Genomic DNA, 24,922 nt, shown 5'->3' with positions numbered 1-24,922 from the left:
TTTGTATACTTTGATTTCAACTTGCCTCCTTTTCCATCAATGTCAATACAAATAGCCAGTGCTAGATGCAGAAGGCACCTACCCCCAACTTCCCCAGACACCCCATGGAGGACTGTGCCACTCTGTGAATATACTGACATGCCCACCTATGTCCCACTCTTTACTTGCTACCCATGACCTGGGAGGAAGGAGGGTGGAGATTAATACAGGCCTCTGGGAAACCAGAAGGATTTTACGCCCACTCTCATGATTTTAAATTTAGAACCATACCTTCTTTTTCTGGATCTCTTATCAGCAGCACCAGTATAAAACATTGGCACGCTGAGTAATATGGGATCCACAGTATTTCAGGGTGTTTTCTTAGGGTCATTCTGAAGGCCGCCTTCACCCTAAATGTCTCCTTCAGCCTCTTTGACAAAACAATTAAACTATGCCCTACCTTTACATGGCGCTCCACAGTTGACAGAGCCCTTTCACAGCATCATCCTGTCTAATCTTTATGAAGCTGTGTTGTCCTGGTAGAGTAATTTTTTTTTAATTTTTTTTAATGAAAGCATCTTTCGTAGGTTTATTGATCCATTACTTTCAGTTAATTGAGGTAAAGAAATCTTTTTAAATTTATAATAGTTTATCAAGCAATACAAAATTTGTTTACCTAAATTGTAATACTAATCTCATAGTAAACAGTGGACAGAATTTTTTTTTACATAGATATATGAAAAAAGAGGACAAAAGCCTCAATCCAGTATCAAAAATGCAACAAAACCTTTTTTTTTCCTTTTTACAATCTGAGTTCCATAACAAAGAAAAAAATGGTGACCTTTCCCCCCCAAGTTTTTATTTAAATTTCAATTAACTTATAGTGTAATATTAGTTTCAGGTGTAGAATGAAAAAGTTTGGTAGCTTCATGAAAGAAAGACTTTGATCTGTAAATAAATCACTTTCTCATCTACACACATTCTCGAGCACTTTTTTTTTGTGGCTTTTGATTTGGCTTCCTGGCAGCATGGACAGAAAACACACACATGGGGACTTTATCAGTACCTCAGTTTTTTCTTTTAAAATTTTAAAAGTAAAGAATGATTTCTAAAAATAAGAAATATAGTCCATAATTTGGGCATGACCTAAGCAAAAATTTTTAATCTTTTTTCCATAGTTAAAAAGTTAGAATTTTATGGCAATTTATTTCATGGAGATTTATCAAATGTACATCATCTCTCAATGCATTCCCAGTGCACAGACATTAGGGGACAGTCCACAGTCGATGGTCCACCTCAGGGGTGTTTAGGGAAATTGTGCTGACTGTTAAGAGCTGCTGATTTGTTGTTCAACGAAAGCCCAGCTGACACAGGCATCATTTTATCACACTGATTCACATTTTGTTTGTAATCTACTTTCACCTCCCCATTTCTACACTGGTAAAAAAGTGATACCCCCTTTCTTCTTCCGCTATCATCATGACTGAGGGGTTGGTCTGAAACTGTGAACAGTCTGTCAAACAGGGGTGTTGAAGGTGTTATCTGCTCCGACCTGGCTTATAGGTAACCCAAAATCACCTGGTGAGGTGGGGGGTGGGGGTGGGGGTGCATGCACAGTGCTTCATCATTGGTTTGGATGGTGAAAGCTCTGTTACCAAACATGGACCAAAGTATGTGAGTCAACACATAGATTTTAGATTTTGGCATTTCAACCTGTGGAGAATTTCTATCTGAAGCACGCAGCTTTGAGGCCCCCATAGTATCTTTTAAAAAGCTGTTCTGCAGAATTGGGATAAACCTTTAATGTTGTCATAATCTAGAGTTCTTTGTATTTGGGTGACCCGTTAATGCTGATACCATATGTCCTCTACAGTAAAAAGTGTGCCAAAGGCATTAAATTAATCTTTCAAACTTAAAAAAAAAAAAAAAAAAAAAGGTTTTGCGGTCCTTGTGTTTAGAATAATTTTTTTTAAAAAAGGATAAAATGGGCTCAGAGAAGTTGAGTAATTTCCAGTTATGGTCACAATTAAGTGGTAGATCACTTGCACTAAGTTTTAAGTCCTTTCCACAATATCAACAAATTGTAGACATGGAAGCAAATAACACTTTTGGAGAGAGACAACACCCCATAAAGGAGTAAGCTTTTTAGCTTTTTATGTATATTTAGAGATAAAGCTTAAAATGCAAATCTTCCCTTGAGAGTGGGAAAGCATGAACAAATGAGTACCATAGGCTTTTACATATTCAAAAAATTGAATTCTAGAATTCTAGATTTAAGACGTGGCAGTTAATAGAAAAGTTCTAATTTAAAAATAATTTCTATAGAATACACATCTGTATATGCACATATATTTACTTAGAAAACATATTTATTTGGATGTTTGTGCCATTTCTTAGTTATATGTTGTGTCCATAGCTGTTTCATTCCCATCCCTACACTTCAAGCCGCCATATTACTTTTAAATTACCTTATGACTCATTTTCAGTTAATTATAATAATTAACTATTTAGCCAATAAAGCACTTTCATGAGTAAAAAATACAGATTTTTGAATTTGGTTCTAGGAATAGTTCAATTTTCATATTTAATAAATCTCATTTTTATCACATGTAGCATGAAATTGCTTCTGTTGTAAAAGAATAATTATATATTCATTGCAAACAGTATAAGAAGCAATAAAGATACCTCCTTCTATCATATGAAAATATGTGACATTTCCCTAAAAAATTCCTTGAATTTAGAATATAGTTAATAATATGGTAACAACTTTGTGTGGTGACAGAAGGTAGCTAGACTTATCATTGTGATCACTTCCTAATGTAAATAAATGTTGAATCACTATGTTGTACATCTGAAACTAATATAAGATTATACGAATAAAGAGAAAAAAATTCCCTGCATATAGAAATTCTAGACCTTCTCTACTTGTAAATCTAAGTGTATCCTTTCCCAGATGATAGCGTTTCCCCTAGGGCTTTGGTACATTTCATAAAAAGGAAAATATAGACAGTGGAAATAGAGGTAGAAATAGAAGAGTTCAAGTGTGGTAGCTCATCATGTGTATGCTGGGGAGCAAGTGTAATGAGGACCTGCTTCCCTGGGTTTCAGTGACTGAGGGTGGCAAAGATACAAGAAGTGCAAGAAATACCTACCTTTCCTCAATGGGAAGGATGCCACAATTCAACATGAGTAAAATGAGTAAGAAGGAAAGTTTACTGGACTCAACTATGCAGCTGATATTGCATTTAGCTCTCACTTGAATTTTAAACATTTGCTTGAAAAAGGATTTAAAAAAAAAGGTGGATTTCATTTCATTTTTTGCTTCTTTTGGAAAGCTCTCCTGTATAATTTATTGATTGCATTCCTGAAGAACAGAGTTAATGATGCTGTTTGGTTGATGGTTCCAGAAGGTGCAGGAGCCAAAAGACCTGCTCCAAAGGAAGGCATTTGTATGGTCTCAAAATGTCAGGATGGTGCGGAGGCTGAAACAGGAAATAAAACATGTTAATTGTTTTAGTATTTGTATAACCCACATGTTCCATCTGGGAGTCCAGGGAGCATTCAGCTTGGAAGAAAATGTAAGACTTCAGCATTTAAAAGAACAGTCCCCTTTTCAATACAGGCACACCTCACTCTATTCCTCCTTTTTTTTTTTTTTTTTTTTTACACATTGAAGGTCTGTGGCAACCTTGTGTTGAGCAAGTCTACCAGTACTATTTTTCCAACAGCATTTGCTCACTTCATGTCTCTGTGTCACATTTTAGTAATTCTTACAATATTTCAAACTTTTTCATTGTTGTTATATTTGTTAGGGTAATCTGTGATCAGTGATCTTTCCCGTTATTATGTAATTGTTTTGGGGCTACCACTAATGTGCCCATGTAAGATGGTGAACTTAATCGATACATATGGTATGTGTTCTGACTATGACTGGCATTCCCCTGTCTCTTTGTCTTTCCTGGGTCTCCCTATTTTCTGAGACACAATGATACTGAAATGCCAATTAATAACACTACAATGATCTCTAAGTGTTCTAGTGAAAGGAAGAATCAATGGATATGGCAAACTATTGTTGTCTTATTTATTTATTTATTTATTTATTTATTTATTTATTTATAAATAATATAATTTATTGTCAAACTGGCTAACCAACAGTGTGTACAGTGCACTCTTGCTTTTGGGGGTAGATTCCTGTGGTTCATTGCTTACATACAACACCCAGTTATTGCTGTCTTATTTTAAGAAATTGCCATAGTCATCCCAAACCTCAGCAACCCCCACCCCGATTAGTCAGCAACCAGCAACACTGAGGCAAGACTTTTCACCAGCAAAAAGGTTACAACTCACTGAAAGCTCAGATGATGGTTTGCATTTTTTTGCAACACAATATTTTTTATGTTTATTTATTTTGAGAGAAAGAGGGTGAGAGAGCTTGAGTGGGGGAGGGGCATAGAGAGAGGGAGAGAGAGAATCTCTGATGCAGGGCTTGATCCTGTGAACCATGAGATCATGACCTGAGACGAAATCAAGAGCTGGATGCTTAACCAACTGAGCACCCAGGTGCCCCGGCAACATAATATTTTTTTAATCAAGGTATGTACATTGCTTTTTCAGACATAATGCTATTGCACACTAGACTACAGTATAGTGTAAAAATAACTCTTTGTATGCACTGGAAAAGCAAAAACTTTGTTTGACTTGCTTTACTGCAATATTCCCTTTATTGGAATTGAACCCACAGTATCTCTAAGGTATGCCTATAATTTTTATTTGTGAAAACTTCTTTGTAAACTGAAAAAAGAAAAAAATTTAAAAATTTTTAATGAAAAAAATTAGTGATATCTGTATAGAAAAAAATCCCAAGGTAACTCCAACTCCTTCCATAATGAGTAGGTCCTTAATACAATTTAAATTTATAGCCATTAATGGTAACCCTTTTTAGGTGGCCAGAAAGAGGCTGCAGTGACTCCATATTATAATTAAGACTCTGTGACTCTGAATCTTTTTCTTTGCAAGGGTGACTGTTCTCTTGTAAATAAAGCTGGGGTGGCTCTGATCATTTAGATTTACTGTAACCAAAATAGTTTGGTTTCAGTAGAACAGGAAGTGCAAAGCAACTATTTTAGTTTCTCACAATATGATGTAAAATGTTCTACATCCTAAGACTGAACTACTAATGGAGAACCAAGGCACTCCAATGTTTTTTTCATTCTTTCACCTTCTTTCTCTATTGGCCAACACCTACAATAAAAAAGAAATGTAATACCTACCTTTTTCCAGAGCGAAGCAGGTCAAATCCTTCATTTATTTTTTCAAGAGGCAAAACATGGGTTATTAATGGATCAAGTGAGAACTTCTTAGCCATAAAATCAGCCACAAGTTTAGGGACAGAATCTTTACTCTTAAAGCCTGAAAAGAAAATAACATCATTGTAAGATTCAGCCATGGGTTAAGAGGAGAATTGGAGAGGAGGCTTTCCAAGTAGAATTGAAATGAAAGTTTATAGAAAGTGCTGCATCCCACAGACTACAATTACTGAGGTTAATAACAGATAGTGTTTCAGTATCCTTTTGCCGTGGTTAGACTTTTTAAAAATCCACCTAGATAAAGTAGGGTCCTTAATTATTAGCTCTCTCATAGAGAAATTATACTATGGGTGGTTATTCCCTTAGGGAGCAAATTTAGCAGTTACCTAAATTTAGGCAATGACAGCACACATGAATGACTGCTATGGATTTCCTGGGTCCTATGAGGTATTTCACTGCCTTATACAGTCATGAGTATAAAAGAAGTGGGACTGAGAGATTCTAGTTAATTTATGGGGACACTAAAAAGTGTGTCTTGGAACCTTCTGTGTGCATCCTTATATCCGTATATAGTTCATTTAACCATGTTGCTTTAAAAAATTTTTTTAAATGTTTATTTTTAAGAGAGAGAGAGAGAGAGAGAGAGAGAGAGTGCAAGCAGGGGAGGGGCAGAGGGAGAGAGAGAGGGAGACACAGAATCTGAAGCAGGCTCAGGCTCTGCGCTGTCAGCACAGAGCCCGACGTGGGTCTTGAACTCACAAACCATGAGATCACAACCTGAGCCGAAGTTAGATGCTTAACTGAATGAGCCACCCAGGCACCCCTAACCATGTTGCTTTTTAAAAACTGGCTTTGTCACTTGTAAAAGGGAAGAACTCCTGAGGTTCATAAGAATTTAGCCATCAAGCCTAACTACATACCACCAAAAACTGCTCCTTTCCAGGTACGTCCGCCCAATAGCAACATGGGGTTCATAGAGATATTTTGAGAATAAGGAGCTACTCCTACGATGACGCTTACACCATATGACTCTTGGCAGCAGGACAAGGCAGCCACCTGGAATAAAATTAATATTTAGCATCATTAAAGTGAATTTTCTGATAGTCCACACTCATGGTGCATGGTATCATGTAATACTGATTTAGCTAGATTGTGAGTGTGTGCAGGGAAGAGATTATGGCTTTTGCTTCTTCATTCCCCACTGTGCCTAGGATAGTGTTGTGGTTTTAGGAAATGCTCAGAAAATTTTTTTTAATGAAACAGTGGATGAATGAATCTGTTGTATATGCTTAATTCTTCCTTATAAAATAATAGAGGCAAACATCATCACAAACATATCTACCTATTTATTTATTTTAAGTAGCTATTTTGAACTCAGTACTTGAACCAGGTGTTTTGATGGCAAACAAGATGTTAAGGTCAATTACATCATCAAAATTGGTCTGTTTGTCTACTTGATGGTCTTCTGGAACTTCAAAAGAAAGCTTCTTCATCCAGCCAAGTTTTTAATCATATTCCACAGTAAGAGAATTGTTGAGGATTCTCTAGCAATATATAATGGTTAACCCTTTGATTTTGGAGTATGATGTTTAGAAGACCAGATAACCTCAGAACATGTGGCTATTGGATATTTGGTACCTTCAAGTGAAGTAGCAATCTAATTTCACAGGAGAAAATAGAGGGAAAACAACAGAAAAAGGGCATAAGGAGAAAAGCTATAGCCTTGGAACTTTAGTCATCTGAAGTTAGTATATTGTCTCAAGTCAAGGCTACAAAGAGCTTTATTCTTAGGGTGGTTCCTCATGTTACCATTACTACTAGGATTTACTGGAGAACCTCAAAAGGGGGATTTGTTGGTTTCTGGGGACTTTCTTTCAGTAAGATTCTAGGGAGTTCTGGGTAGGCGGGATATATATAACTGGAGATGTATTCCTCCTTGCAATTGATGATATTTATCATTGAAAGTAATGTTATGTATATTCCAAAGATGATGTAAACACTGCAAGATCAGAAATAGCACTGCATATCAGTAACACTAGCTAACATTTACTGAGCTTACCATCTGACAGGTCGTGCTGTGCTAAGTATTTTACATGCATTATCCCATGTAATTTATAAACAGTGCTATGAGATATAGATCTCTTAAATTTTTTTGGTGGAAAAAATTGTTGAGTTTCTAAGGTATTCAACCCAACACACGGTTACTGGGTGCTTACTATGTGCCAGGAACTGTGCTCTCTGCTGTGGCAAAATAAGGCAGCATGGTAAATGGAAAAATGCAATATTTTCTGTTAATAAAATGATACTGGTCTAAAATTGGCCATTATTCCTCTGGCCAAAGTATGATATATGAAAGAAAATGGAAGTTTCTTAAAATGTAAAATACTGATAAACCATTCCATTATGAATGTGAGGAAGAAATCAAACTTGCCAATTTGAAAACAATTTATATTACCCATATTTACTTGTTTGAAATTTTTTACCAAAAATTAACAAAGTAAAATTATAGTGGTTTAATTTTATAAAAACCCTCTTTCCTCTCGAAAGGAGAAATATTACTGGAGACAGATTTGCTGAGCTGATGGAATTAAAGATTTCTCATAATAATAAGTAGAATAACCCAGATAACCAACAGGATATGGAAAATCACCTTAGTTTTAAAAATATTATTGGGGCGCCTGGGTGGCGCAGTCGGTTAAGCGTCCGACTTCAGCCAGGTCACGATCTCGCGCTCCGTGAGTTCGAGCCCCGCGTCAGGCTCTGGGCTGATGGCTCAGAGCCTGGAGCCTGTTTCCAATTCTGTGTCTCCCTCTCTCTCTGCCCCTCCCCCGTTCATGCTCTGTCTCTCTCTGTCCCAAAAATAAATAAACGTTGAAAAAAAATTTTTTTTAAAATATTATTTATGTATAATATTTATATTCTACTGCCTCAAAGTATACTATGAAATATAGAAGCAGATATCTCAAGGCATTTCATGTTACATACCATGGTGTCAAGCCGCCCAATGACTTCAAATGAAAAATCCACACCGCCACCACTCATCTCTTTTAGCACCTCCTGGATTGGTTTCTTGTAGTCCTGAGGGCTGATGCACTCAGTGGCACCCACCTCTTTGGCCTTTGCAAATTTGTCTTTGTTGATGTCCACCCCAATAATCCTGGACGCTCCTGCTGTTTTACAGCCTATGATAACAGACAGACCGACTCCTCCAAGGCCAAACACGGCACAGGTGGAGCCCTGGGTGACCTGTGTTTTCAGAAAATGCAAAAATGGATTAAATGATGATTGCCACTGGGGCACCTGGGTGGCTCAATAGGTGAAGCATCTGACTTCAGCTCAGGTCATGATCTCGCTGTTCGTGAGTTTGAACCCCACGTTGGGATTTGTGCTGACAGCTCAGAGCCTGGAGCCTGCTTTGGATTCTGTGTCTCCCTCTCTCTGTCCCTCCCCTGCTTGTATTCTGTCTTTCTCTCTCAAAAATAATCATTAAAAAAATAAAAATAAATGATTGCTAGAAAATGCCTAAGCTATATAAAGTGCTATGCCTTTTCTGTTATGAGGAGCTGTGCGAACTCTTACTGGACGTCCAGCCTTCTGCCAAATCTTTTTTGGCTTCAGTTGCTTCATGTTTAAATTGAGGTGGTTGAACTAGATGAATGGTTCTCAAACTTTGCTGGACATTAGACTCACCTGGGGAGGTTCAAAACATCTCAATGTCTAGGTCACAGCTTATAACCAATTCCATCAGAATTTCTGCAGGTGGGACCCAGTCCCCAGGTGACTCCAATGAGAAACTCAGGCGGGGAGCCAGTGCCCTAAATGCCAGTGACTCCCGTCTTGAATCGAATCTAGTAGCTCAAATCTATCAACAGTTTTAGTATATCAAACACAGAAATGCAAAGTTTTGGGAAGTGAAATAATAAGTGGAAAAGATTATTCTGGGAGACTGAAAAATAATTCAGTGAAACCTTCAATAATTATTTGTTTCATTAACTTTCAGCATCATGACCAGTATCATGAGAGCATAAATTAGCTGTGAAATATAGAAGAGTTAACCTTAGTTTAGAGGAAAGCCCAAGAACAGGGGAAATTTAACAGATAACTAAGATAATATAGCTTGAGATCACTGTGATCTTATTGGGTCTTTATCCCTGCTTTAAAAAATATACTAATGAACAATAATGCAATGAAAAGTTGGTCTATATTTTATTAATGGTTGAAAATAATTATGAATGCTCTCAGTTTCTGCTCTGTGTCTAGGCTCAGCTAGACCATCTGTTTAAACAGATGATGCAGTTGCATAAGAGACTTAGTGCTAGAGCCACAGAATTTGGAAAACTCATGCTTTCAATTGTTTTAGTTGGCTAGGGACTGTTTAGTAAACCTAGTCTGCTGTAATCAGCTTTCAGTGTGGCTGTTGATTTCTCCTATCCCAAGTAACTATACTCTGGGATACAACACCACTTTTTACCTTACTTAGAAAAATTTGAGACTTGTAATTGTGATCTAAAGGTGAAGGTAATTATGTATCCTGGTTTAAGATTCAGCAGGAATTTTGAGAGGCCAATCACAATTCTCATACTAACCAGCTGTGAGATCTTGGGCAAATAGCTTTATGTCTCCGGGTTTCCATTTCACAAAATGAAGGAATACTGCTAGATTTCCAGACTTTTGGGAAGAGGAATTTCTGTTTAAAGAATTTCTCTTTAAAATCTACCACCTCTGAACTGTGTGTATATACATGTGTGTGCAGGAGATGAGATGTAGCAGTGAAATCCCCTACTGACTGGATTAATGCAAAGTGCATTACTGAAGCTTTATTAGTTCCTTCATAGGAAGAGTGGGTGGGTTGGTAACTCTTGGTTTGGAGGTGCACTATATAAGGCTTTGGAATCTACTGTTCATCCCAATTCTGAGAGTAAAAGATCCATGGACTAGATGGTAGTCAGAGGTGATCTCTTCATCTTATTTACTGTTGTTGCCTCTAAAGTTAGCAGAACCTACTATGCCTGATGCATGTTGGTGTTAACAGTACAATACATTACTAAATGAGCTCCCAGCTCTAAAATTTAGTAATCACATAAAGAACAATTGTAGAATAATTATTGAAAATTACATCTTTACTTTTTCTTAACTAAGCGTCAATAGCATTTTCATCTGTGATAAATAAATTTTCTAGGATAGGCTCCTCAATTCCTTCTGAGGCCATTTTTCCAGTCATAACTGATACCCTAAATTTTATCAATGTCATTGTGGTAGCAGGAGGAAAATCTACCAGTAAATCTATGAAGAATGATCTCTGATTCCTGTGAGAAATTGCTCTCCTCTTGGTTCTTGATAGTCTGAGTGTAACTGGTTTTATCAACCATTGTCTTTCCTACCTTGGCAACTTTGACTGCAGACCCATAACCAGTAGAAAATCCGCAGCCAATGAGACAGACTTTCTCCAGCGGTGAGGCTTCATCAATCTTGGCCACTGAGATCTCATCCACCACTGTGTACTGGGAGAAGGTGCTGATGCCAAGGAAATGGTAAATGGGCTTCCCTCTGCAGGTGAATCTGATGGTACCATCCTGCATGGTCCCCCGAGGCATGTTCAGACTGGCCAGTGCAACACATAGACACACAAGGGCATGAGACAGTAGCATAACGGATGTGTAAATCCATTGCCTGTGTAAGGAGAGTATCAGAAACTTACTCGTTTTTCACGCAGAAGTTGCCTTCTGGGTGTTTACAAACATTGCATTTTCCACACTGGGGAGTAAAGAGTGGAATGACTTTGTCACCTGGAGGGTATAAAACAAATTCTTCTTAAATTTCTACCCAGGAATTAATACAGCAAGAACCGGAAGCTTATGCATATGTATTAGAGGTATGTGTCTTTGAAGTCTCCAAGAAATAGGGTTCCCCACTATGTTGTTGGTCATTGCCAGCCAGCATTGTTATTGGTTTGGGTTTCTATGTGCCTGAAGATTCTCAAAGAGGAAATGCAAATATCAGAAACAACATAGATTTAAAAAATATTTCTGCCATATTAATAGTTATCTTTTATTGTGTGCCTTTATTCTTGAGAGTTTTATATATATCATTTAAGCCTTGATAATTAAATGTTCTCATGTAACTGTAAACATAAATTTTAGCTGTGAGCAGGCTGGTATTCTTCCACTGGATGCCAGGGAAATCTGCTACTTTGTAATAGTTTGAAATAAAGTAAAAATGAGTATTTGAACAACCATTTCTTGGCTTTTCAAAGTGACTATGCTTTTAAGTTTGTTTGTTTTTAAGGAAAACTAACAAAAATGGGAAAAAGAAGAATTCGAGAAATCCCTTTGTAAACCTCATCAATGAGTTAGGCACTTTCTTGAAGGATAAAAACTGACTTTCAAATGTTTGTGGCTGATAACTTAATTTGTAAATTATCTATTTTTTCTGCTATGATTAAGGGATCAGGATGAAAAGTAAGGGTGTTGTTTATTATTAATTAATTTTCCCCCCCACTGGTGAACTTTACCAAAAATTTATTTTTTATTTTTTAAATATAATTTATTGTCAAGTTGACTAACATGCAGTGTACACGATGTGTTCTTGGTTTGGGGGATAGATTCCCGTGATTCATCATTCACATACAACACCCAGTGCTCATCCCAACAAGTGCCCTCCTCAATGCCCATCATCCATTTATTAATTTATTTCTGAGTAAAGGAAATATTAAGAGCTGAAACACAAACCAGACAATTGGCCTGTTCACAGGTCAATTAAGTATTTGGTAATGGGGGAGGCCAAACCCATTGGTAAAGTGATTTTTTTAGAATTAGACAAAATTTTCATTTTTAATCACCTATGCTACCTAGCCACAAGACCTAGAAAAATGGTCAGGCCATAACATCTAATTGACAAATTTCTATGCCTATCATCTCCATATAAAATTTTCTATCTATTCACCCTTTAAAAATATTTATCTATATTAATATAAAATTAGAATAAAATATATATTAAAGATAAAATAGTACTTTGTCACCAGTCACACTTAACCATGGTTAAAGGTAATAACACAGATATTGTTTATGGCAGGGTGTCTTCTGCTAGGTCTATTTCATTCCCTTCCATCTAGTCTGTTTTGTTCATTTAATGTTCAAGAAGGGAGGCCATACTGGAAGAGGAAATCAGTGAATGAGTCTCTTCCCACCTAAGAGTAGGTCATGTAGATTCAGTTAAAGCCTCATGGCCCCCATCCTGTGAAATCAGTACACAACAGTTTCCATATAGTGATGTGGAGGCTCAGGACATAGACTTTTGTTTTCTTATTTTGTCCCATTTGTAGGTCTCTTTGGACCTGACAGAACATAGTACTCAGCAACACTCAAATGGAAATTATTTGTTTATGAACTCTAACCTTGGCAGTCACTGCGTCTCACTTGATCTTTATGTGTTCCCGGGATCTAACCCAGTGCCTGGCATCTAATAGGCACTTGCTAAAGGAGAGAAAACATGATTGCATGAATGCACACATGTCTGAGTCAGGCAAGGGAGGGAAGAAAGGAGGAGACCTATGTTCTAGTCCCAGCTCAGCCATGACCTTCTGCAAGGTCTTTCCAGGCTGCATGATCTTGGTCTTGAACTGTGAATTCCCGAAGTGTGAATTCTGTACCTGGTTTTACTGTCGTCACACCTTCTCCAACACTTTCCACAATGCCAGCTGCCTCATGGCCTAAGATCGCAGGGAGAGGCGTGATAATTGTTCCACTAACCACATGGTCATCTGAACGACAGATTCCTGTGGCCACCATCTACATGGGAAAGGGAGGATGATTAGATACAGAAAAGAATAGGACACTTATCTTTTCCTCATCAAACAATTTGGAATAGTCTGTGAAACATTTTTTTTTCTGAAATAAAGTCTTAATATACAAGAATGTATCCTTTTTATAGAAGTAGAAATTGCAGATTAGCACTAGGAAAGTTGTCACTCAAATTCTACCAGCTGATGCTAATTGATGTTGAAATCTTGATGTACGTCCCTTTACACTTTTTTCCTGTAGAAACATGTAAATTATTTTTTATTTTATTGGGATTAGACTGTATATACCCTGGTTCCTTTTTAAAAACTTAACAACTTGTATTTGTATCTTTCTTGACAATAAGTGTTTGGATCACCATATAGAAAGTGCCTTTTAATGGATTTTTGCTTATTTCCACTTTTACCATTTTTGGAGCCTAAAATTAAAAAACTGGAAAAAATGTTTCACCTTAATACGAACTTCATGGGCCTTAGGGGGTGCAACCTCCACCTCCTCAATGGAAAAGGGTTTCTTTAACTCCCACAGCACAGCTGCTTTGCATTTGATCACCTGGAAGTTGAATAGAAAGATGCTACTAGTTTTTCCCCATTCTTAAAGTCAGGTATAGTGACTTTCATCTTTTTACGTGCAACATGTTCCCCCATGTCTGGAACCTAAAGTGTCCCATAGAAATGAAGGAAGGACCTCTGATTTACAAAGAGAATAAAAATACCTTTTTAAAAAACAGGCAAAGCAATCGCACAAGGAAAGAGAAACAGGATTAACTATAATGAGACATTGAGATAAAATGGAATATATTCTTTCAGGCCATCTTCATGTTGTTTTTTGTTTGCCAAGGGTTGTTTATTCCTGATATTTCCTAATGTCCTTAACTCGGTTGTTTACCTGCGACTGTTGGCTGGTGTGTGAAATTCTAAATAAACATAATTTTGCTGACAGGTTTAGTGCTGTTCACATAAAAGCTATTGCCCTCTTGCTCAATTCTCTGCTGAAGCGCAAATAATCTAACTTTATGATTTCGGTTACACATTTGCCTCCCTACCTAGGATGAGTTTTTTTTTTTCTCTATTTGCCTGTTCTCTTCCCTTGACTTTGTTTTCCTTACTGCTTGTGGTTGCTACTTGCTTGCGTCACTCATTTGAAAGTTAGCTTTGGCAGTGCTGTTTTGTTGTCTGATTTATGTGTAGAAATTCCTTCCAGATTAGATTTGCAACAAAAATTGCAGAGGTTATAGCTGTATACGCACACTCACATACACCTAGGTACACATGTACGTATATATTTAAAAATGGGAGAATGGTGTGCTTGAATTTCTAGCTAGCACAGTTTACCCATCAGGGTTCTTAAAAATAAAAGTTGAAAACATATTTTTAGTGGTTGGGATTATAATATAAAGCTGTCTTCATTGTTGCAAAGCTTACAAAATTAAGGGAGTTTTCTCCTAGAAAGAATTGACTTAATTGCAAATATGATAAAAAAAATTTTCAATACAGATTTATCCTTTTGACAATTTATTTTCATATTAAATCCCCTCCCAGTTTTCGAGGTGTTTGCCAGGGTCAATGCCACAATAGATATGAAAATTCTTGGAAATAATACACTAAGGGTAGATAAGTCCTGACTACAAGGTCCTGTCCTGGGTGAATTACATACTTGATCTTTAAACCTCACAATGATGTTACCAGGGCAGTATTATTGAATTATTGGTCTTATTTTACAGATGAAAAGATTGAGGCTCAATGGACTCCATAATTGACTAATTTTCCCAAAGTCACAAAGCTGGCTGTCCAGAGAATTAAGATCAATGCAACTTTATTTTTTTACTACTCCATGGTAGTGAAAAGAGATTAAATAATAATAGCAGCAACAATGTAACAGCAGTGACTAACATTTGTTGAATTATTTCTTTTTACAATCTTTTTTTTTTAAGTTTATTTATTTTTGAGAGAGAGAGAAAGAGACAGAGCATGAGTAGGGGAGGGGCAGAGAGAGAGGGAGACACAGAATCTGAAGCAGGCTCCAGGCTCTGAGCTGTCAGCACAGAGCCTGATGTGGGGCTCGAACTCACAGACTGTGAGATCATGATCTGAGCCGAAATCGGACACTCAAACGACTGAGCCACCCAGGCGCCCCTGTTGAATTATTTCTATGTACCAGGCACTGTTACAAGTGTATTACAGTATTAATTTATTAAATTCTCACACCACCTTATAAAATGGTATTATTATTGCCATTTAGCATTTGAGGAGACTATCATGCAGGAAGGGTAAACAGAAATGGGTGTTATCACAAAGCTAAAAGTGATTAATGCTGCACCCAACGGGGGAAGATTTATTGTTTTCATTAATACATTTGGTTTGCACATTTGCTCTCTGAACTCCTTTTAAGCTTAGTTTTGGCATATTTAATTGTTCTTTTTCCTAACTATTCTTCATTTGAAATGTAACTTGCCATTGTTAATACTAACCAGTAATGAATTAAAAGAAAGAGATTTGGAATAAGAAAACTGACAACTGGCGACCCATGTGGTTTCCAACCAATCTAATTGATATAGGAGTGTTGTGTCACACAGTGTGTGTAGAAACCTCGGAATCTTTAAGTTATCATAGCAAGATAGTGTATGGTGTGATCCACTCCTAACATAACACATGTCCTAGAAACAGTTGCATAGACTTTTGTAATTGAGCTACGTTGAACAATGTGAGTTGCTTGTATTGAATGACCACATGTGTTTCTGTGCACCTGTAAGCACATTGAACAAATGAGCATGAATCCATGGAAGACTTAGAACTGATGATCTCTGTTCTCAGTGCTAATAAGTGATTCAAACTGTATCACTATTATTTTCATTTTGTAAAACCATATTGACTTTTGTGTGGAGAAGATACTGTTCCACAGGATTTCTATGGAAATTTCCTGGATTATGCACAGTAGGGCCCTTGTAATTCAGAATTTGCATGTTGATGCTGGCTTGCTTATTAATCTTGATTATTCTAAAGTTTTGAAATCAGTGTGCCTTTTGTAAGAGATTTTATAGTAAGGTTCAAAGTATATCTCAAAGTCCTCTGAATCAAATTCCTCTCATAAAACTTTTGTCAGATCTAACTTTCCTGTGTTCCCAAAAAGAATATGATTACAAAAAACATTTAAATTATGGTTTTTTATTATAAAGAAAACTCCTTGATTAAAAACATAGAATGTTAGATTTACAAATCTATTTATGATTGACTATAACTACTGCACATGTATTTAATACAGGAAGTAAAGATTTTATTAAGTACAGATGCTATGCATTCTTGATAAAGATATTTAGGAATAGCCTATTTTTAACTGTAGTTCAATATACATTGCATATTGAAGCACACACTCTGTTTTGTATTTCAGTACACATTGTTTCTAATTTATATATGCATTTTAAATTATTCATTAATACTATATCTTTGTGAATTATATAGTAAGAATATATTTCCAAAAGTAGAAACAAAATTTTTTTTGCTTACTTTTCCTGCTGTGCTCATCGTTGCGTTTTCTCTGCAGACCAGGAGACTGGTGAATTCTTATAGACTCTTTTCTGTTTGAGTAGATAAAGCTGATATGTTATACAGATATTTTGTTTGCTTGAGTAACTGCCCATTCCACACATGTGATCTGGGGTCTTTAAGCCACACCTATCAGCTTTTTCTCAAGCCAAGTCAAATCAGGAAGAAAAGCGAACTGAGTCAGCATCCAAACCTTTGACTTTGCACCTTGCCAATTTCAGTTAATATATTGGGTTCATTAGGTAAACTATGTCCCTACACCTAAATTTTAATCTCGCTCTTTTTTTTTCCTAGATTGTGTATTTCTTCTCTTTCCATCCCACATAGGGTGTTCGGAGTTGTTTGCCCTTCATGTGAGCTAATCTCCAACTTCTAGTCCATATGTTGCAGTTCGAAAAGAGGAGTAAGGAAGCAGCACAAATGATATTGGACAGAGAGTGCTCTGAGCCAGAGGAATAGGTTTGATTTAGCACTCTTTTCATAGAAGGGAAGTTGGACAACAATGAGTCACAGCACAGACACTCACCTGTACCTGTCGTAACAGGGAGTTTGGAGCAGTGGTTATGGCATGGCAGACCCTATGCTTACTAGCTGTGCGCAGTTGGATTTATTATTTATCTGTCTTTGGCCTTAATTTTCTTACCTATAAAATGAGGATGACTGTTGGTACCCCCTCGAGGAGTTGTTTGAGGAAAACTGAGATAATCCTTTTAAAGCATTTCTCAGGGCGCCTGACAAATAGGACAACCTTCAGTGAATATTAACTACTCACTAAGGTTTCAGTGCTGACAACCTTACTTTCTTTTTGTTCTCCCAGCCCTCTAGGGGCTGAATGTTAATGTTCTCTGTGGCCTAACATGCCTTTTGTGATCTTTCAGCTTTTCAACAATTGTGCAGCCAGTTTTCGGTAATAAATCTACTTTGTTTGAAATACAGAGTTTTCTGTTTTCCTAACTGGACACTGATACAGTTCTTGGCACCAAAAGGGCTCCCAGAAGCATACTGTCTAGCAAACCATAGTATTACACAGACTGAGTTAATTTACCCAGACTGAGTCTTTTTAATGGTTACCATGTGCTGACATAGAAAGCACTGGAATGAATATGTTAAAGGGGGTTGAGAAGAAAGGAAAAGAATCCAGAATCATCAACAGAAGAGAAACCAATAGACGACTAACAGGACCCACTTGCTCTTTTCCATTATACATTTCACGTAGGCCTGGTCTGCCACGGTTTGCACGCCGCCCATTATGTTTTCAAGTAGAAGTTTTCCGGAGCACTTTGAAGACGTTTGAAGTTTTGTACCTTTCGAATCCCTGTATGATACAGTCACTGAAAATGTTATGCTCAGCCATATATGCCTATTTGCATGATGCTACAAAACTTGTTTTAGAATTTTCATTCATTTTGTATTTTAAGAGTCCTAGAATATAAACAATTCTTTTGTGTTCGTCACTTTTCCAGTTTTTGAGGTTTCATTTTCATTTTTGCCAAAATTATACGTGCATATACATATGCAAAACTTTTTTCTACAAAGCCTCCTAAGAAAAGCAGCTGTACTTGCTTTCCTGCTGTTTCCAACATTTACTCTTCCCTACAAGCCACTGCTGTCAACTTTTGAAACTTATTATTTTGTTTTTTTATTTCCATATCTCCAAGTAGCATGCATATATTACTAACTTGGTTTTGCTTTGGACATTCCTATTAACTTTCCATTTGAGAGGATGAAAATTTGGGGCAGTCATTACCACAAAAATGCTCTACTTCTGGGGGTGGAGAGAGTGAGGAGGAAGAGGAGGGGGGCCATCCCACAATACCAGGCGGGAGGGCAGTAGGTGGTTTGTATCTGGGCTGTGAGGTGCTCGGTGCCTCGGACGTTGCTGCTTTTGTCTCTTTAATGCGAGAGGAAGCAATGCAGTGGAATTGGTGGAAACTGGCAGAGCTGTAGATGTTACTAGAGGAGGAGATCCCTCTGGCAAGACGGCACTAATGAAGAGTTACCAGAATCTGACCCGGGTGGCGGACTACTGTGAAAACAACTACATACAGGCTGCAGACAAGAGGAAAGCTTCCAAAGCCTATACAACCCAATCCATAGCTAGAGTTGCTTCTCAGATAAATGCACTGGCCAACAATGTACTCCAGTTGCTGGATATCCAAACCTCTCAGCTTCGGAGAATGGAGCCTTCCACCAATCATATGTCACAGACCGTGGACATTCATAAAGAGAAAATGTCTTGAAGAGACATTGGCATTTTGACAACAAATAAGAATACACCAAGAACTCACAAAATAATAGCACCTGCACATATGGAGCGCTCTGTAAGGTGTATTCAGAAACCTATTGACTATACAGTTCTGGATGTTGTGGGCTGTGGTGTCAAGCATGGAAATACCCAGCCTGCAAGAACTGGCACACTGTCCAGAACAAATCTTCCTACTCAGAAACCTCCAAGCCCTCCCATGTCAGGCCGGGTAACACTGGGACAAAATACTCCTTACAAAACCCTGGAACCTGTTAAACCCCCAGCAGTTCCTAATGACTACGTGACAAGTCCTGCTAGGCTCAGAAGTCAGCATAGTCCAGGCAGGACGGCTTCTTTACACCAGACACCGAGGACACACAGTGGAAGTAGTGGGGGGGGGGGGGTGGGTAGAAGTTGAGAAAACAGTGGAAGCAGCAGTATTGGCATCCCCATTGCCATGTCTATATTTCACCACCCACTATTGGACCAGCAGCCCCAGGCTCAGGTCCCAGTTCCCAGTACGGCACAATGACCAGGCAGATTTCTCGACACAACTCGACCACTTCCTCGATGTCTTCTGGTGGATACAGGCGAACTCCCTCTTTGCTCAATTTTCTGCTCAGCCTCATGTTAACGGAGGTCCACTTTATTCTCAGAATTCAATTTCTGTTGCTCTCACCCCTCCCCCTATGCCTCAGTTGACTCCACAGATAACCTCTCACAGGTTTTGTGGCCAGGAAAGCATTGCTGATAGTCCAACTCCACCACCACCACCTCTCCCAGATGACATTCCCATGTTTGATGAGTCTCCGCCTCCGGCACCACCCCCAGTGGATTATGAGGATGAAGAGTCTGCAGTAGTTCGGTATAATGATCCACATGCAGATGGGGATCCTGCTTGGGCCTCCAAGAATTATATGGAGAAAGTTGTGGCACTATATGATTATATGAAAGACAAGGACGATGAGCTATCATTTATGGAGGGTGCAATAATTTATGTGATAAAGAAGAATGACGATGGCTGGTATGAAGGAGTCTGCAATCAAGTGACTGGTCTGTTCCCTGGGAACTGTGTTGAATCAATCATGCGCTATGCTGATTACATTTTTGCTTTTAAAGCAGGTTCTTCTTATTAGTCATACTGTGGGATTATTATGGTTAACAGAATTGTCTTAAAATATTTTCAAACGTGCCCATATTTTCAGGACATGCTGTTTTATCGGTATAATTGAATGTCTACCTGTAAGCATAAGTCTTTGAGGCAGTTTGTGTATTGCTAATCAGCAATTAATACAGGAGGCTGTCCATACCTGATAATGCTTATGTACTTACTTACACAGTTAACTTTATGACCAGCCTAAGTATTCTGGGGGAATGGTGTAGAATATTTAACAAATCATGATTCAGACTGTACCATTACATGTTTCCATGCAGCATGGTTACTAACGCTATGTCAGACTAATATTAAAACCAGAAAACTACAATCCTCGTGCTGGTCATATTTTCTGTTTAGATTTTCTCATTATTGAAATATACTATTTGTTTAAAGCATGCATACAAATTTATGTATTGAAATATACGTAAAAAATCCAAGATGCTTCCAATTTGTGTAATATTTACTTGGAGTACTCATACTTAGGTCTCATGAAATGAATTGAGTCTCTAAGGTCTCTATGTGAAACAAAACAAAGGGTTATCTGTAATGTTGTAATTTGTACCTAAGTTTTTTAATGGGTGAATTTGCGTTATAAATTTTTTCCATTCACAAATACATAAATGAACCAAAGATTTTTGTCCTTTCCCTCACTGGTTTGCTTATAAAATAAATGAGTAAATTTAAAAAATACTCTACTTCTTTTTTCCCGAAAGAATAACAGAATAATTTGTTATTAGGACTATGTAAATGTTACATATAGGTGAGCCATTTAGTTTGCAGTGTTTTTTTTTTTTCCCCCTTTAGCTAAACAATTCTGTTTTTCCTAGGATTAAATATTGTTCGGTTTTTTTTTTTTTTTTTTTTTTTTTTTTTTTTTTAACTAGCTTAGTAGGGCACTTGGGTGGATCAGTTGGTTAAGAGTCTGACTCTTGGTTTTGGCTCAGGTCATGATCTCGTAGTTTTGTGAGTTTGAGCCCCACATCAAGCTCTGTGTTGACAGTGCAGAGTCTGCTTGGGATTCTCTCTCCTCTCCCTCTGTCTCTGCCCCTCCCCTGATCGTGCTATCTCTCTCTCTCTCTCCAAACTAAATAAACTTTAAAAAAATATATAGGGGCGCCTGGGTGGCTCAGTCGGTTGAGCGTCCAACTTTGGCTCAGGTCATGATCTCAGGGTTCGTGGGTTCAAGCCCTGCGTCAGGCTCTGTGCTGACAGCTCAGAGCCTGGAGCCTGCTTCGGATTCTGTGTCTCCCTCTCTCTGCCTCTCCCCCGCTCATGTTGTGTCTCTGTCAAAAATAAATATTAAAAATTTAAAAAGAATTTATAAAAAACTAGCTTGATTTTGTCTTTATGCTTACATCTAATTCAATGCCCAAATCATCTCCAGTTGTTTAGTTCTCCACTTAGGACAAATAGACACATCAAGTATCTCACCAGTTTTGTCTTTAGAGAAATCTTACTTGGAGTCTTTGACTTGCTCCAGAATGGCCTGGGTGTGCTCTGAATCTGGGGCAGCATGCTCTTTTGGATTCCTATGGCTGCTCTAACAAATTACCACCAACTGGGTGGCTTAAAACAATGGAGATTTATTTTCCCCCACTTCTGGAGGCCTAAAATCTGAAGTCCGTACCACTGGGCAGAAATCAAGTGTCAGCAGAGGTACTAAGAGAGAAGCCATTACTTGCCTTTTCCAGCTTCTGGTGGCTGCCACATCCCCTGGCTTGTGACCACACACTCCAAACCCTTTCCTTCCCTGCTCCTTTCTTCCCCCTCCTTCTTCGTGTTGTCTTTGGGAGCTTGTAGCATGTTCTGTTTATTCCTGGTAATCTGAAATTTTACAATGACCAGTTCTAGGTGGATGTATTTTTATCCATTTTACTGGCATTCCATGGCTTTTAAAAAAGATGAGGGTTAACTTTAAAGTTCCAGAAAATTTACTTAAACTGTTTTATTAATGCTCTTCCTTCCCTACCCTTCCCACCCTACCTTCTCTGTTCTTTCATTCATTCTGGAACTCCTACTACTCAGATACTGAATGTTTTGATATACCACTCTCATTTTCTGTCCCATGCCCCTTTTTCCTTTTTTCCATCTCTTTGTGTTTGTGCTCCCTCCAGCTTCAAATATCCTCTTGAAATGAGGGCACAGTTGGCATAGTCAGGGTTTGCAGGGCATGACGCGATCCTCCTGGGGGTTGGGAGTTCCTACCAGCCCAGCAGTGGCACTTCATCTTTAGTTCCAGCGGTGGGGCAGGAGGTGGGTTGGAACCAAAGCCTGTAGTGATGAGCAGTATGTACCAGCTCTGAGAGCCCTTCTGGCTCCCAGCAATGAAAAATTTTATTTCTAAGATTAAGAGCTTCTACTTTTGCTAGTTTTCCCTAAATTATCACCTGTGAATTGAAACATCTTATATTCATGGAAACAGGAGCCCTGATATTTTGCTTACCATGCTTGTTAGTCCCCTGAGAAATTGTGAAGGATATTTATGCAACGATTGATAAGTTCATGGTCCAGTTAAGACCTGTGCTACACCTTGAGCAGCTATAGCTGGATAATAACACATCTCAGTTTGCCAGAGACAATTACTATGTGTGTTCCCAGAGTGATTATGAATAGCTTACTCTTTGCTTTCAAAAGTGTTCCAGTTTAGATGATTAATTATGTGGTCACCCTACTTATACTTGCATGTGAACTAGGACAGAGGCTCTAGGACATCCTGGATTTAGTCAGCTACAAAAGGCCTCCTTGGAATAAAGAAAACTTCAGAGTTTCAAGAGTTAGAGCTTATTGTTTAACAACTAGCTTTGATCCTTGTGACCCGTTTCAGTTGTATTGAAACAATTAAAAGAGTAGTACAGAATATCACTTAGCTAACCTTTACTACTTTATGAATAATATAAGCTAGTCTGGGATTAGAGCAAAGGCTGATGTGATTTTTGAAATTTGATAGTCTCATAAGAAAATTACTCTCGGAAGCTGAATTAGAATGAATCAAAGTCTATGTTCAAAAACTACATAATAGTTAAATATTTAATTTTGTTAGGAAATGATTATTACAAAACCTTAATTAAGCGGTCACTGAAAGATTTGAAGCTGTGATTGTATTGAAGTACATCAATTTTTATTTTAAAACCTGGAAATGGACTGTTGCATAAGAACAAATAGAGTTATTGGAATGAGAATAAGTGGAAAGTAGTAGTTATACTATAGCTTTAATCAAATTGGTATCGGAAGAGATTAAGGGTCATAAAGGTGAATTTAGGTGTTCTTTTCTTTATCTTTTTCTTTTTTTTCTATTTATTTATTTATTTATTTATTTATTTATTTATTTATTTATTTATTGTTACAATCCAGAAGCCATTCTATGTGCTGCTAGGTTAAACAACAAAGACAGAATTTATTAGTCTAAACTGCATGCTAAGGGGAAATTTTAAAAATCCTGGTTTGCACAGCTAGGTGAGAGATTGTCCAGGTAAGCAATTTAAGGCATTTACCATATCAACAAATAGAAAAAAAAATTTCTTTTCAATTAAGGCAAATCAGAGGAAAAGCAAGATCATTATTATGTAAGAGTGATGTTTCTGGTTTACTCTGGTTTACTCACCTGGGAAGTCCTGGGATTGTGGTAATCTTGGCAGGATCTAGTTGTCTTAAGGTTGATCGCTGTAGTCTCAAAACAGAATTAATGTTTGTTTACTTTAATGTTAAAAGTAAATGTCTTCCTGGAATGCCTTGTCTGGAATCTAAGTTGCAGGGAGGGGAAGGGAAGAATGGGAAAGGAAGAAGGGAATAAGTATTTCTTCTGAGTCTAAATTCAGGCCTTGGGAAAGTAGAATCTAATCAAGAAAAGTTGGAGTGAAGTATATTCCTTTATAAGAGAAAGTTCAAAGGCACCCTCCCACCCCTCCCCCATGCTCAAATAAAAATAGCAGAAAAGGTTTAAAGGAGTTCATGAGCTATTTATGTGACACATAGTGACTTCTTTTCTTACAGGGACATTCCAAAGCTCTTACAACACTGAAGTAGTGGGTGATTTCCAAGTCTGAGGGTTCTGGGGGGCTTTTGAGCAGTTTTTACTTATTTATTTTAAAATTAACTTTATTGATGTCAATTTTATACACAAAAAATGCATCAATTTTCAGTGTATACTCAATGAGTCTTGACCATTAATAGAACTGTAAGTCCACCACAAACAAGATATAAAACATTTCTATCCCGCCCCCCCAAAGTTCCTCTTTCACCCCTTTTGCAGTCAATTCACCTACATACACCAAGCTCCTGGCAACCACTGATGTGCTTTCTGTTAATATAGATTGCTTTGCCTATCCTATAATTCCATATAAATAAAATCATGCCAGTACAAATTCCTTTGTGTTTATTAGCTTCTTCAGTTTTTGAGATGTAAGTATCTTGTGGATATCAATAGTTGGTTCCTTTTTATTATTCCACAGTGGTCTGTTGCATGGATTTACCATAATTTGTTCATCCATTTACTAGGGGATGGACATTTCACTTGTTACAATATTAGCCAGTATGAAAACAGCCACTATAAACATTGTGGACAAATGTTTTCATTTCTTTTGGATAAACATCAAAGAGTAGATTTGCTGGTCATGTGGTACGTGAGTGTTGAACTTTATGAAAAATGGCCACACTGTTTGCCAAAGTAGTTGTACCATCTTACAGTCCCATAGGCAATGTATGTGAATCACCAACATTTGATACTGGCAGTCTTTTAAATTTTAGCCAGTGTATTAGCTGTAGTGTAATTTCAATGTGGTTTAAATTTGCACTTACTTCAAGATGAATTTTGAGCATTTTTTTCATGTACATATTGACCATTTGTATATTTCCTTTGTGTGAACTATTTAAATCTTGTACCTATTTTTATTTGGTTGTCT

General features: G+C 37.5%; 1 protein-coding gene and 1 pseudogene across 2 annotated transcripts; one reads left to right on the top strand and one right to left on the bottom strand.

Moving 5' to 3' along the window:
• Nucleotides 1-1,113: 1,113 nt before the first annotated feature.
• On the bottom strand, nucleotides 1,114-23,864 carry LOC123594983 (alcohol dehydrogenase E chain). Of its 2 annotated transcripts, XM_045472102.1 has the most exons (10): nucleotides 23,626-23,864; nucleotides 16,585-16,655; nucleotides 13,532-13,633; nucleotides 12,934-13,072; nucleotides 10,984-11,071; nucleotides 10,667-10,886; nucleotides 8,271-8,531; nucleotides 6,206-6,341; nucleotides 5,250-5,388; nucleotides 1,114-3,461 (listed from the first exon to the last, which is right to left on the bottom strand). In XM_045472102.1, the coding sequence occupies exons 2-10, from the start codon at nucleotides 16,600-16,602 to the stop codon at nucleotides 3,437-3,439; spliced, it is 1,128 nt and encodes a 375-aa protein (XP_045328058.1). In that variant the 5' UTR covers nucleotides 16,603-16,655; nucleotides 23,626-23,864; the 3' UTR covers nucleotides 1,114-3,436. The 2 variants fall into 2 exon arrangements, with proteins under 2 accessions (XP_045328058.1, XP_045328064.1); XM_045472108.1 differs by lacking the exon at nucleotides 16,585-16,655 and having other exon boundaries at nucleotides 23,626-23,863.
• On the top strand, nucleotides 18,535-20,338 carry LOC123596422 (annotated as a pseudogene).
• Nucleotides 23,865-24,922: the final 1,058 nt, after the last annotated feature.

This window comes from Leopardus geoffroyi, chromosome B1 (assembly GCF_018350155.1).
Source record: "Leopardus geoffroyi isolate Oge1 chromosome B1, O.geoffroyi_Oge1_pat1.0, whole genome shotgun sequence".
NCBI classification, from domain to species: domain Eukaryota; kingdom Metazoa; phylum Chordata; class Mammalia; order Carnivora; family Felidae; genus Leopardus; species Leopardus geoffroyi.
Note: the sequence above shows the minus strand (reverse complement) of the source record. Positions and strands in the feature narration are given on the sequence as shown.

Coding starts and splice junctions, on each gene's coding strand:
- LOC123594983 (XM_045472102.1), bottom strand. Junction 5,389..6,205: donor GAAAGGAGCAGTTTTTGGTG/GTATGTAGTTAG, acceptor TTTTCTTTTCAG/GCTTTAAGAGTAAAGATTCT. Junction 3,462..5,249: donor CTGCTTCGCTCTGGAAAAAG/GTAGGTATTACA, acceptor TTCCTGTTTCAG/CCTCCGCACCATCCTGACAT.